The sequence below is a fragment of the Aquarana catesbeiana genome, linkage group LG08 (genome assembly GCF_042186555.1).
Source record: "Aquarana catesbeiana isolate 2022-GZ linkage group LG08, ASM4218655v1, whole genome shotgun sequence".
NCBI classification, from domain to species: domain Eukaryota; kingdom Metazoa; phylum Chordata; class Amphibia; order Anura; family Ranidae; genus Aquarana; species Aquarana catesbeiana.
In genome coordinates, this window is record NC_133331.1 from 80,049,286 (window position 1) to 80,062,514 (window position 13,229).

Genomic DNA, 13,229 nt, shown 5'->3' on the forward strand with positions numbered 1-13,229 from the left:
TCTATCATTGGCTACACCACTGGAACCTTCTTTGTTATTGGACAGAGCTATGACAGAAGGGCGGGCCGAGACGGAAAAGCTGGCAAATGCCTGCGGATTGGCTGGATCTTAAAGCACGTGATAACATTTAAAATCCTGACGCCGCAGTGGAGGGGAGGGGGTGATGATGTCACACGTAGGGGCTGTGTATGATTGGCTCTGCATGCCTCATTTTTACACTGGACCTTTATTTCTTCTGTGTTCGCTCGTTGGGCGTCCTGTTTATTTACGTAGATTGGATACATAGAGGGGAATGTACTGGAGCAGATGGGCATATAGCAACCAATCAGCTTTTAACTTTAAAAGCCAAACTGAAGATAGAAGCTGATTGGTTACTATGCACAGATGTGCCAGTTGTGATAATTTCCCCCATAGAAGAGTCATATTTCTAAAACTGCTAGATATAATGACCAAGCCTCTTCTGAGATTTGTTGTTTACAAGTTAAAAACAGTTTTCTTTTTTTGCTAAAAAATTACTTAGAACCCCTAAACATTATACTTTTTTTTCCCTAACACCCTAGAGAATAAAGTGGCAGTCGTTGCAATACTTTCTGTCACACCGTATTTGCGCAGCGGTCTTCCAAGCGCACTTTTTTAAATTAAAAAATAAGACAACAGTAAAGTTAGCCCAATTTTTTTTCTGTTGTGAAAGATAATGTTATGCCGAGTAAACTGATACCCAACATGTCACGCTTCAAAATTGCGCCCACTCATGGAATGGCGACAAACTTTTACCCTTAAAAATCTCCATAGGCGACGTTTAAAAAATTCTACAGGTTGCATGTTTTAAGTTACAGAGGTGTTCTAGGGCTAGAATTATTGCTCTCGCGCTACCGATCGCGGCGATACCTCACATGTGTGGTTTGAAAACCGTTTTCATATGCGGGCGCTACTCACGTATGCGTTCGCTTCTGAACGCAAGCTCGGCGGGACGGAGTGGATTTAAAAAAAAAAAATGTTCTTTCTTATTTATTTTACCTTTTGTTTTTTATTTTTACACTGTTTAAAAAAAAAAATTGTGTCACTTTTATTCCTATTACAAGGAATGTAAACATCCCTTGTAAAAAAGCAAGACAGGACCTCTTAAATATGAGATCTGGGGTCAAAAAGACCTCGGATCTCATATTTACACTCAAATGCAATTAAAAAAAAAAAAAAAAAAAGATGGCCCTTTAAGAGCTATGGGCGGAAGTGACGTTATGACGTCACTTCCGCTCTGCATTGTTATGGAGACGGGTGGGGGCCATCTTCTGCTCACTCGTCTCCATGCCCAGCAAGGGTGAAGATCCGATCGCCTCCGCCGCTGCCGACAACTCCGGTAAGCAGCGGAGGGCACCAGAGCGCGGCGGGAGGGGACCCTCTCCCGCCGCCAATAAAAGTGATCTCGCTTCGAATCCACTGCAGAGACCACTATTATCGAAACCGGACCGCCGGCCGAACAAGAGGATTCTGGGGTTATGGCAGCTAGCTGCTGCCATAACAACGATATCCCCCTTCAAAGTAAGGACGTATATCAGTGTGCGGCGGCCCAGAAGTGGTTAAAAGCCAAACTGAAGATAGAAGCTGATTGGTTACTATGCAGAGATGCTCCAGTTGTGATAAATTCTCCCATAGAAGAAGAGTCATATTTCTAAAACTCCTAGATTTAATCATCTTAAAGTAGTATTAAGCCCCCCCCCCAATTGAAAATCAGCAGCTACAAATACTGTAGCTGCTGACTTTTAATATACTTACCTGTCCAGGGATCCAGCGATGTCCTCACCTGAGCTGAAATTCAGACAAATATTTTGCTATTCGGGAATTTGAATGTATCCAAATTTCCGAATTACTATAATAACAAATTTCAAAACGATCCTGAAATAATGAAACAAAATTTCGGATGAAATTTGAATCGTTTTCAAATAAAATTTGAATAGTTTTCCAATCGCATTCGAATTTCCGAAGAGAATAAAATAGAATAGAAAACAATGCAATAGAATTGCATTTTTTTGAAGTGTGCAAAAGTACACTCATTTCCATTCATTCATATCACTGTACAGCAGCACCATCTGTTCTTCCAGCATCCATCATTACAAAGTTGAGTTACGTGAGGAGTGCGGCTTCCAGACATCCCAACCTGCAAAAACTCATTTCAGGAAGGTGGCGCTTCATGCCCACAACCCTCCCCGTGGCAAAATATTTTAGATCACCTTTTTAATATTTTTCCAGAGTGCTTCTGGGGAAGGGGGTGGGGGGCATGTGGCAGTGGACGGTGTCAGTAGTTTTTTTATTTTTAATAATTGATTTTTTTACAATTTAATTTATTTCTTATTTTTTTTCACAATGCTTTTTGGGGGGAGGGGGTTGGGGCAGAGGACAGTGTTGGTAGGGCAGTGGAGAGTGGTGTCAGTAGTTTTTTATGTTATTTTTTTACAACTCTTTTTTACAATTTTTTATATTTCTTTTTTTTTTGGGGGGGGGGGCTTTGGTGAGATGTCAGCGTATACACTTGTTATTTTTTTAACTTCATATATATGCTCTGAAATAAAGTAAATAACATAACAAATAAACAAATAGTGTGTATATATATATATATATATATATATATATATATATATATATATATATATATATATATATATATATATATATATTTCTTTTTTTTTTTTTTTCCTATGCTGTAAGGAGGTGTTTTTCTTAGGAAAATGATGCCGGAGACTTAACACAAGAAAAACGTTTGTTCTCTAGCGTTTGAGAATTCTATCATTAAAATCAATGCAATTTGGTCCACCACAAAATGGCCACCACCCGGAGCCCTAATTACAAAGATTGTTACAGATTGTTTAGTGTTGATGGGGATACTAGGAGCAGAAGCTGTTTGCAGAGACGTCCGCGGGGACAGAGTCGGTCTTCACAGCTGTTCCCCGCACCAATCATTCCCGGGAGATCAGGAGGCGCCTGTGGGTGTGCGTGAGCCGCCGCAGAAATGCGGGAGTCTCCCGAACCTCGCAGGAGACTTGAGATGTCTGAGCTTCTATTTGGACTTTATGGACAAAGAAAACAGACTTGCAATGGGGTGCCGTTCAAAACATAACAAAAAAACTGTTTTCTCCCTTGTGAGCTCAACTGCTTTACTTGTTGCTGATGAAACTTTACTTCTGGCAACACTTTTTCAAAGCCCTTTAAAATGCTAAGCCATTACTGGCTGCCTGAATAGTCTTGGGCAGCCCCAGATCAGACCCTAGGTATTTGGCTGCCCTACGGCACTCCAGCCTGGTGCACAAAAGTTTCCGGGAGCCAGCTCAGTGCTTTATTGCGCAAGAGCAAAACAGTTGCACTGACTTCTGCAAGACACCTGTAAATTAGGGTGACCAGACAGTTGACCGAATTGAGGACACTGTCCCCAGAGCCCGTCTGTCCCCGGATCTGTAATTTCAGCAGGGGACCCGGAGGTAGAGCGGACTGGGACTCCCAAATCATTTCCACCAATAAGCTAATCCCCCGCCTTGCAGCTATTTAGAAAACAAACGTCTCCGGGCCCCCTGTGCTCAGTGGGGGCTGGGGGACAGAAAGCGGACTATTTCTTCATTTTCGGGTTTAGGGGATTAATTTGCCACAGCACTCAACACAGTTGAAGCCTGGACTCTTCAATATGAATACACCGCAGCCAGCCGGCAGTGCTGTGGCAGATTAATCCGCTTAAACCAGAAAATGAAGAAATAGTCCGCTCTCTGTCCCCCAGCACCCACTGAACACAGGGGGCCCGGAGACGTTTGTTTTCTAAATAGCTGCACCACAGGGGGATTAGCTTATTGGTAGACAGGATTTGTGAGTTCCCGCCAGCTCTACCTTGCCCTCCCCCAGTCCTAGTTGCCCAGCTCGGTGGTGCCCAGGAGGAAGAGAGAGGACCAGATGTACCAGTGGTGCTCAGTTGGTCCTGGGCTCAAAGCTCCAGAAAGAACCACTGTAGGAGAAGCACTGCACCCAGGCCCCAGGTAGAAGAAGCTACCCAGACCATGTACTGGGGGGGGGCTAACAATACTGAATTTGAACAGGTGAGGCTGCATTGCTGGGCACACAAGAGTCTGCATTCCTGGACACAGGTGATGCTGCATTCCTGGGCACAGGTGACACTGCATTCCTGGGCACAGGTGACGCTGCATTCCTGGGCACAGGTGAGGCTGCATTCCTGGGCACAGGTGAGGCTGCATTCCTGGGCACAGGTGAGGCTGCATTCCTTAGCACAGGTGAGGCTGCATTGATGAGCACTGGTGAGGCTGCTTTGCTGGGCACTGGTGAGGCTGCATTCCCGGGTACAGGTGAGGCTGCATTGATGGGCACTGGTGAGGCTGCATTCCTGGGCACAGGTGAGGCTGCATTCCTGGGCACAGGTGAGGCTGCACTGATGGGCACAGGTGAGGCTGCTTTGCTGGGCACTGGTGAGGCTGCACTCCAGGGCACAGGGGAGACTGAATTCCTGGGCACAGGTGAGGCTGCATTCCTGGGCACAGGTGAGGCTGCATTCCTGGGCACAGGTGAGGCTGCATTGATAGGCACTGGTGAGGCTGCATTCCAGGGCAGTGGTGAGGCTGCATTCCTGGGCACTGGTAAGGCTGCATTGCTGGGCACTGGTGAGGCTGCATAGATGAGCACTGGTGAGGCTGCATTGCTGGGCACTGGTGAGGCAGCATTCTTGGGCACTGGTGAGGCAGCATTTCTGAACACTGGTTAGGCTGCATTGCTGGGCACTGGTGAGGCTGCATTGCTGGGCACTGGTGAGGCTGCATAGATGGGCACTGGTCAGCCTGCATAGATGGGCACGGCTGAGCCCTGCATTCTTTATGTAATGCACTCCTGAACTCTGCACTGTTTTTTCTCTACCTTATCTTCATAATATTAGGTAGTCATATCTCAATAAATTCTAAGAAGTATCTTTTTTAAAATCTTTATCTATGGAGGAAATGTGAAAAATAACGTATTTATCATACAATAATTCCTTAAACACATACCACATACACTGCATATATCATTTGAGGAAAATATGCTTATAAAATAGTTTACCATTTTCCAATAATAAAAAAAATATGTCCCCGGATTTCATTTTAAAAATCTGGTCACCTTACTGTAAATGCTTTACCAAAATGGTAGTAATGGCAAATGCAATAATGTATTTTTCATGTGCTGAACATTATCCAAAGTTATCATTATTAAAGTGAAAGTAAACTTCCATCTTTTGCTTTTACCTATAGGTAGGCCCAGGGCTTTTTTTCAGCTGGAATGCGGGGGGAACGCAGTTCCGGCACCTCCAGCACTGAATGTATGTAATAGCATGGGGTGTGGGGTATGCTGGAGGGTCTATTGATGTTGGCTGCTGGGGGATCCATTGTCACTGGTGGGGATCTGATTTTGTGTGAGGGTCTATTGTTGCTGATGGGGAATCTATAGTTGCTGGGGGGGGTCTTATGTTGCTGGAAGGGATCTACTGTTGAGGGAGAGGTCTATTTTTACTGGCTGCTGGAGGATCTATTGATGCTGGCTGCTGGGAGATCTGTTGTTGCTGCTGGGGGGGAGGGGTCTAAAGTTGGGTGGATATTTTGTTCCTGGGTGTGATATTTTGGTGTGGATGGTTCACTGTTGCTGCAGGGAATCCCTTATCAGAGTGGAGTCCATTGTTGCTGGGGGAGTGTATTATTGTGTGGGGAGACTCAAACGGGGGAGTTCCTGCACCTATTCTCTGAGAAAAAAAAGCCCTGGGTAGGCCTATAATAAAGCTTACTTCTAGGTAGTGTATATATCTACTAAAGATGCACCGTTTAGGAGATACAGTATTTAGTGCAGATGCAGCCAGTAACACTCTGAAGGAACGGCCACCCGCGTGATGTCATCGTAGCTCTGGCCAGTCACAGAGCCAGAGTCTGCGAACCCTGAAGCAAGATGGGTGAAGGTGAGAGCGTCTATAAACGCTTTAAAGTCTGTAAATAGCCCTGTCCAGGTAAGGGAGCCAATCTTGGGGGTCATAAAATAATTTACTTTCTCTTATAAGGAAAGAGTGGCACAGTTGCCATACTCAGGATGAAAGCTGTTGAGAGGCTGACCTTAATCGATATCATTCTTTTTCAGTTTTAGGCTCCATTCACACTTGTATGACTCCAAAGTTGTGCCGACTTTGGGGTGCAACTTTGGAGGGGTGCAACTTGGATACGACTTTGGCTTTGACCGGTGATAATGGACAACTGTTGCACACCAGTTCCATTATATAACATTCAGGTATGACTTTCATGCAACTTCTGAGGGTTAACATTGAAGTCTATGAAAGTCAGACCAAAGTAAAGCATAAACTACTGAAGTTGCTGCAACTTTAAAGGGGTTGTAAACCCTCATGGTTTTTCACCTCAATGCATTCTTGTAGTGCACCAGCCCCCAATCGTTCCTGGGTCAGGGACGAGCACACCCGCTCCAGCCCGTGTCTCGGGTCTTGTTTGGATAGGTTGATAGCAGCACAGCCATTGGCTCCCGCCGCTGTCAATCAAATCCAAAGACACAGGAGTCGGGGGGCGGAGCCGAGTCCTGCTGTCTGCGTCAATGGACGCAGCTGCAGGACACGGGAGCGTGCCCACACGGGTGCCCCCAGGGAGAGCACTTCTCCAACGGGGCACTCGAGAAGAGGAGAAGCCAGGAGCTCCGCTGAGGGACCCCAGAAGAGGAGGATCGGGGCCACTCTGTGCAAAACCATCTGCACAGAGGAGGTAAGTATGACATGTTTGTTTTTTTAAACTGAACGTGTACATATCCTTTAAGTCACACATATATAAATATATATCATTGGAAAACATGGGGAACAACTTGTCATGCACCTTTGATGTCCAAAGTTGCGTAAATTGCACAAGTGTGAATGGAGCCTTAAGCCCCGTACACAAATACCGCTTTTGAAGCAATCGTACAATAATCGGGCCGATCATGACAGTTCATCTGATATTATCTGATCGGACATGCACAATTTTTTTTTTTGTACAATGGCAGCTCATACGATTTTCCTTTAATCAGTACAGCTGTAGTTCGAAAATACAATACAAATGCATTACAACACATTACATCACTTCCGAATTTGTATTCTGTCGTACAAGGATTTTCGTGACTTTAGTGAACTCTTCAGGTTCGATCTGAGTTTAGCATGCAAAAAAAAACAAACAAAAAAAACGGACAATCATTCATCCGATAATCTCTTTGTGTGTACCAGGCATTAGCCCAATTCCACCCAAGACACAGGCTACAGATCCTGCTGCATCCAACCCTTTCAGGATAGTTGGATATCTGGTTTACCCCTGCTGACCTCAGTGGTTTGATCCGCCGACCCCTACATTATTACTGAGTCCTGTAAGGCCCCTTTTACACTGAGGTGCTTCTAAACTGCCAGTAAAACATTTGAGAGCTTTTCAGGCGCTTTTGAAGAGCTTTCCATTATTCTCAATGGAGAGGGGCGTTTTTTTCACCGCCCTGCCAGTGCCAGGCAAATGCCTCAGTGTGAAAGCATACATTGATTTTAATGGAAATAGGTTTTCGTGAGCTTTTCAGGCGCTTTTTTTTTTTTTTTTTTGCGTGAAAGCGCCTGAAAAGCGACTCAGTGTGAAAGGGCACTAAAGAAGTGGGGTGAAGGGGAGGAACCAATCTGCACAGCAGGGGTCCAGGAGATTGACACTTCCAGGTGTGTCAGTTTTTTGCAGGAGTTGGCAGATTGTCTTTAGTTTTTTAATTTTAATTTATTTACAACACTGATTTTATCATAAAAGCCGTGGTTATCCGATGTTCACATGCTGCAAGCGTGCTCCTGGTCTGTGGCTCTGAAAATCTAGAAGCCGGAGAGCACCAGGCACCTAGCATTGTCTGGATGAGGATAGCAATGACAAGTCCATTCCCCTCAGTTCATTTTGAAATCATTCCTCATGCAGAATGTCTGAGTGACTAATCAGCAACCAGTTTCTCAAGCTCCATCCCCTCTCTGCTTTTTATCAAAGACCCAGGCGTGGGGAGAGGCAGCAGACTGGCAGAATTCCAACACTGGCATTCAGTATAACCGAGCAGGTACGCTTTAATGTCGGCAAACAGATGCGGCCTACTTTAGGCCTCAAGCGGCGACCTTTCTTGCTGCGCGCTACCGTGTACCTCCTAGGTGTCGCGGGCGGCTGGATAGGCAAGGTCGGGGACTGGGTTAGAGTTGAGTTAGCAGGGCAGGTGACTAAAGGGTAAGTAGAAATAGTATGCTGGAGGCCGGGCCTGTGTGGCGTCTAGGAGGCGGGCTCCATGGATCAGGAAGGGAGGGAGGACTTCCATAGGCCGCTCCCTCCTTGAGTGTTTGCGGTGCCGGGCCATGTTGCAAGGCTCACGCCGTCTCGCCAGCTGCCTGTGGGGGTTCCGTTCAGTCTCAGCAGGGTAAGAAGGTGGGAGACCGCGGCCCGCAAGTGTACCCTCCATCTCCTTCCCCTGACACCCCACACCCGGCCCGGTACGTTCCTCCACCTCGCCCGACACTCTGCGAAAGTCGTGTGTGAGTCAGCAGCCTGTGTGTTCTGGGGTGGAATGTTCCAAGGACAGCCCGAGCTTCTCCTCTGTCCCTGGAATGTTCCTCTCATGGACAGGCGGACGTTATGTGTGTATGAGGGGTCATTCCCAGCAGACATATTGTCCTGGGCCTTCCTCATGGGGAATGGCAGTCTGAGGTGCTAATAGGGGGCCTGTGTTCTCTTCTCTATAGCATTATTATTATTATTATTATTCTACACACAGAGTGTCGCAAAAGGTTTCTGGAAATTGGGCGCCGTTTGCATCTTTGCGTGTGCGTTTTGCTCATGCATATCGTGGGTAGAGCAACCCATTAATTTCAATGAGCTGGGAAAGAAGTTCCCGGATGGAGATAGAGATATTTACTGCACTGGATCACATAAGAGCTGCGGCACCACGCGGTTTAGCACGTGCGCAAAATTACGCTGTAGTTGATAATGCATGGGGTGCGATTAAAGTGGTAGTAAAGTCTTGTTTTTTATTTTTACCTACAGGTAAGCTTATAATAAAATGTACCTGTAGGTAAAATGAATATCTCCTAAACGTGTACCATTTAGGAGATAGTCTATAGCAGTGATGGCGAACCTTGGCACCCCAGATGTTTTGGAACTACATTTCCCATGATGCTCAACTACACTGCAGAGTGCATGAGCATCATGGGAAACGTAGTTCCAAAACATCTGGGGTGCCAAGGTTTGCCATCACTGCTCTAGAGAGTAGCAGCCAAAGATGTCACTGGCACGTGCATTCTCAAGTAACGGCATACCCTTGCCGTTCCTTCGGAGCTGTGTGCCGCGGCTGACATCCTGCGCGGCTCAGCCAATCAGACGGCCGGAGTCCCCTGAACCTGGAATGAAGACCGGGTGAAGATGGAAGCCTCTGCGGCGGTGACAGCGCGCCCTCCCTGAGGGAAGACTGGTGAAGATGGAAGCCTCTGCAGTGGTGACCGCGCTCCCTTCTGGAAGGAAGATCGGGTGAAGATGGAAGCCTCTGCATCGGTGACCGCGCCCTCCTGGAAGGAAGATCGGGTGAAGATGGAAGCCTCTGCAGCGGTGACCGTGCGCCCCCTGGAAGGAAGACCGGGTGAAGATGGAAGCCTCTGCAGCGGTGACCGTGCGCCCCCTGGAAGGAAGACCGGGTGAAGATGGAAACCTCTGCAGCGGTGACAGCGCGCCCTCCCATAAGGAAGATCGGGTGAAGATGGAAACCTCTGCGACGGTGACAGCGCGCCATCCTGTAAGGAAGACCGGGTGAAGATGGAAGCCTCTGTGGCGGTGACAGCGCGCCATCCCGTAAGGAAGACCGGGTGAAGATGGAAGCCTCTGCAGTGGTGACCGTGCGCCCCCTGGAAGGAAGACCGGGTGAAGATGGAAACCTCTGCAGCGGTGACAGCGCGCCATCCCGTAAGGAAGACCGGGTGAAGATGGAAGCCTCTGCGACGGTGACAGTGCGCCATCCCGGAAGGAAGAACGGCTGAAGATGGAAGCCTCTGCGGCGGTGACAGTGCGCCATCCCGGAAGGAAGAACGGCTGAAGATGGAAGCCTCTGCGGCGGTGACAGTGCGCCATCCCGGAAGGAAGACCAGGTGAAGATGGAAGCCTCTGCGGCGGTGACAGTGCGCCGCTGGAGGGATTCATTTTAAGGTAATTATTTCATGATGTGCTGCTATGCAAGACATACTAGCACTAGAGGTGCACTGAATGGGAAATTTTGTTGCCGAAAGTTAGTTCAGGATGTACTTGGCTGAAACTGACAGCTTTTGTATGTAAAAATGATATCCTATCTATCATCTCTGTCATTTTTTTAAATTGTATTACTTATGACTTTTTAATTTAATCTCATAGATGTAAATGAATATGAATTTTTTTTCGGCCATTATTGAGACCTTTAGCACAAGAAAAGCTCAAGAAAAATGCATCTCTTTAAAGTCTATATAAGTCTTCACACTGGTTTGTCGCATTTCCGTTGTGGCGTTAAAAATCTTGCTGCATTTTTGGTCTATTTAAAAAAAAACAAAAAAAAACCATGCCAATAATGCACCAGTGTTGCGTTTTTTGATGCGGTTGTTGAGTCACATGACCTATGAAAAAACACACTAAGCACAGTAAAATCGCATGTGTTTTCAGCACCATTATCGGCACTTTTTTTAACCAATATATTTTGGCGCATCTCTAACTAGCACATTATGATATTGCCTTGCAGGTGGACGTTTTTTATTTTCCCCTGTCAAAGAGTTTACTACCGCTTTAAGAATTAATGGCCCCCCTGAGCATCTACTAGAAGTGCAGCGCATTTCTCTGTGGGTAAGGAGTGTGCATAATTTTGCGTGCGTTCTTCACCTGCAAAGATGTAAGCCTAGCCTTAAGCGAGATTCTTACTATACTGGTTTCTTGGAGGCCAGGTTTGAATGGGCACAGCAACCTACTACTTTATAGAGGAAGTAAACATCTTCTGCAAACTTTTACCTATAGGTGACCTATAGGTATTGAAAATATCTCCTAAACCTGTTCTGAAAGAACGTCCCATGTGTGCCATTCCTTCCAAGCCCATGCTGTGAACAGCAGCTCGCATGCGCAGCGTCACGGCTCCGGCCATTCACAGCGCTGGAGCCTGCGAACTCGGAAGGAACCCCGGAAAAGATGACAGCCGTGAAAGATGACAGGTTCGTGCAGGGACCACTGCATTCATTTTTAGTTAAGTATTTCATAAGGAGCTTGTATGCAATGCATACAAGCTCATTATGCCTTTGTCTTGCAGGGTTCCCCCCCAGAAGTTTACAACCTCTTTAAATGAGCTGTTGTACCTACAGAAAATGCAGATCCTTGCTCCTTTTCCAAAATCGCAGCAGGGTTTGCGGTGCGGGGGGGTGGTGGTTCCGCTCCTCTACTAACAGCAGCATGTGTTTGGTGTGGAGGGCATGCATCCCACGCCTGCGTATAATATGAACCTAGCTTTAGAGCATATAGTTTGGCAGCAATGGGGGTTATTTACTAAAGGCAAATCCACTTTGCACTACAAGTGCAAAGTGCACTTAAAATTGCACTGAGAGTGCACTTGGAAGTGAAGTCGCTGTGAATCTGAGGGGTAGATCTGAAATGAGGGGAAGCTCTGCTGATTTTATTATCCAATCATGTGCAAGCTAAAATGCTGTTTTTAATGGTCCTTGCATGTCCCCCTCGGATCTACAGCGACTGCACTTTGCACCTGTAGTTTGCACTTGTAGTGCAAAGTAGATTTGCCTTTGGTAAATAACCCCCAATGTATACAGAATAGACACTAGTTGCTGAGAAAAGCATGAAGTTTGCCATGGCGGTCTAAAAATACTCACTTGCGCCTTTTCCAGTAAAGTAGAAGTCCAGCCTAAGCTCATTTTGGCTGTACTTCTCCTATGGGACACAGGAGTGCAATGCATTTTGCACTCCTGTGACTCATTTTCAGCAGAGAGCGGGCTGAAGTCCTCTCTCTGCTTACGTCACCCCCCAAAAACCATACTTCTCTTTTAAAGCCAAGAACCTGAAAGTTCTCCCTCCCCCTTTTTTTTTTTATTATTTATTTTTTTGAATATGGGGTTGCATCTGCATGGCGAGAGTTCACTGCTCAGCCATTCTGCTAACTCCTGAATGTGTTGGTAGTTGACCGTGGGCTGTCAGTGCAGATGGAACAGGTGTGTGTGTGTGTATATATGTATATATATTATAATATAATATAATATAATTATAAAAAAAAAAAATATGTGTGTGTATGTCCAAAGAATAGTAAGCACTAGCAGCACTAAAGTGATCACTAACTCCATAAATTGGAACAACTCATATCAATCATGAATCCTTTGTAGCAGAGCTGACACACTGCTAGTAATTCTCATCAGGTTGATTAATTGCATCACCGCACTACATCGGGCTAATCACCCCGTGGATAATGAACTCCCCAGAAGTCGGAAGAGAATACACTTTCAGAATATTATCGTAATGATATAAGCGGGCCTCCTCCTGTCAGCAGATCTACAACCGGACTACTCCTTCAGGATACAACCTCCTCTTCAGTAATCTCCGTAATGATGGTTTATATATGGGGGGGGGGGGGGGGAAATCTCATAGCATAACTCTGTTAGCTAAGTTTTTTTTTTTTTTTTTATTATTATTCCCAAATGACCCCCCCAAGAGTTACACTTATAAACTGTCAAATTCATATAACTCTTAGGGGGTCTTTTGGGAATAAAACTTACCTAACAGAGTTATGCTATGAGATTTTTTTTTATTTTATTTTTTTTTTCATATATACACCATCATTACTGCCATCTCCAGTGAGAGCACTTACTGAAGAGGAGGTTGTATCCTGAAGGAGTAGTCCGGCTGTGGATCTGCTGACAGGAGGAGGCCCGCTTATATCATTTTGATAATATTCTGAAGGCGTATTCCCTTCCGACTTCTGGTGAGTTCATTATCCACGGGGTGAGAAGCCTCATGTGATGCAATTGATCAACCTGATGAGAATTACTAACAGTGTGTCAGCTCTGCTACAAAGAATTCATGAGTGATATGAGTTGTTCCAATTTATGGACTGAGTTATTTAGCGCTGCTAGTGCTTACTATTCTTTGGACTTTAAGCACCTTATTCATATGATCTTTGTTTTCTATAGTAGCAGCTATTCGATTTAC

The 13,229-nt window shown here is 45.8% G+C and overlaps 1 protein-coding gene across 4 annotated transcripts in view; it reads left to right on the top strand.

Moving 5' to 3' along the window:
• The first annotated feature begins 7,951 nt into the window (after positions 1-7,951).
• IDE (insulin degrading enzyme) overlaps positions 7,952-13,229 on the top strand; it is a 149,216-nt gene continuing 143,938 nt past the window's right edge. For 2 of the 4 annotated variants that reach the window (XM_073596046.1, XM_073596047.1), the window contains exon 1: positions 8,293-8,445. In XM_073596046.1, coding sequence (XP_073452147.1) covers positions 8,384-8,445 — 62 coding nt within the window. In that variant the 5' untranslated portion in view covers positions 8,293-8,383. Of the gene's footprint in view, positions 8,098-8,292; positions 8,519-13,229 lie in introns of those variants that run through there. The other 2 variants (XM_073596049.1, XM_073596048.1) reach the window with 2 other exon arrangements.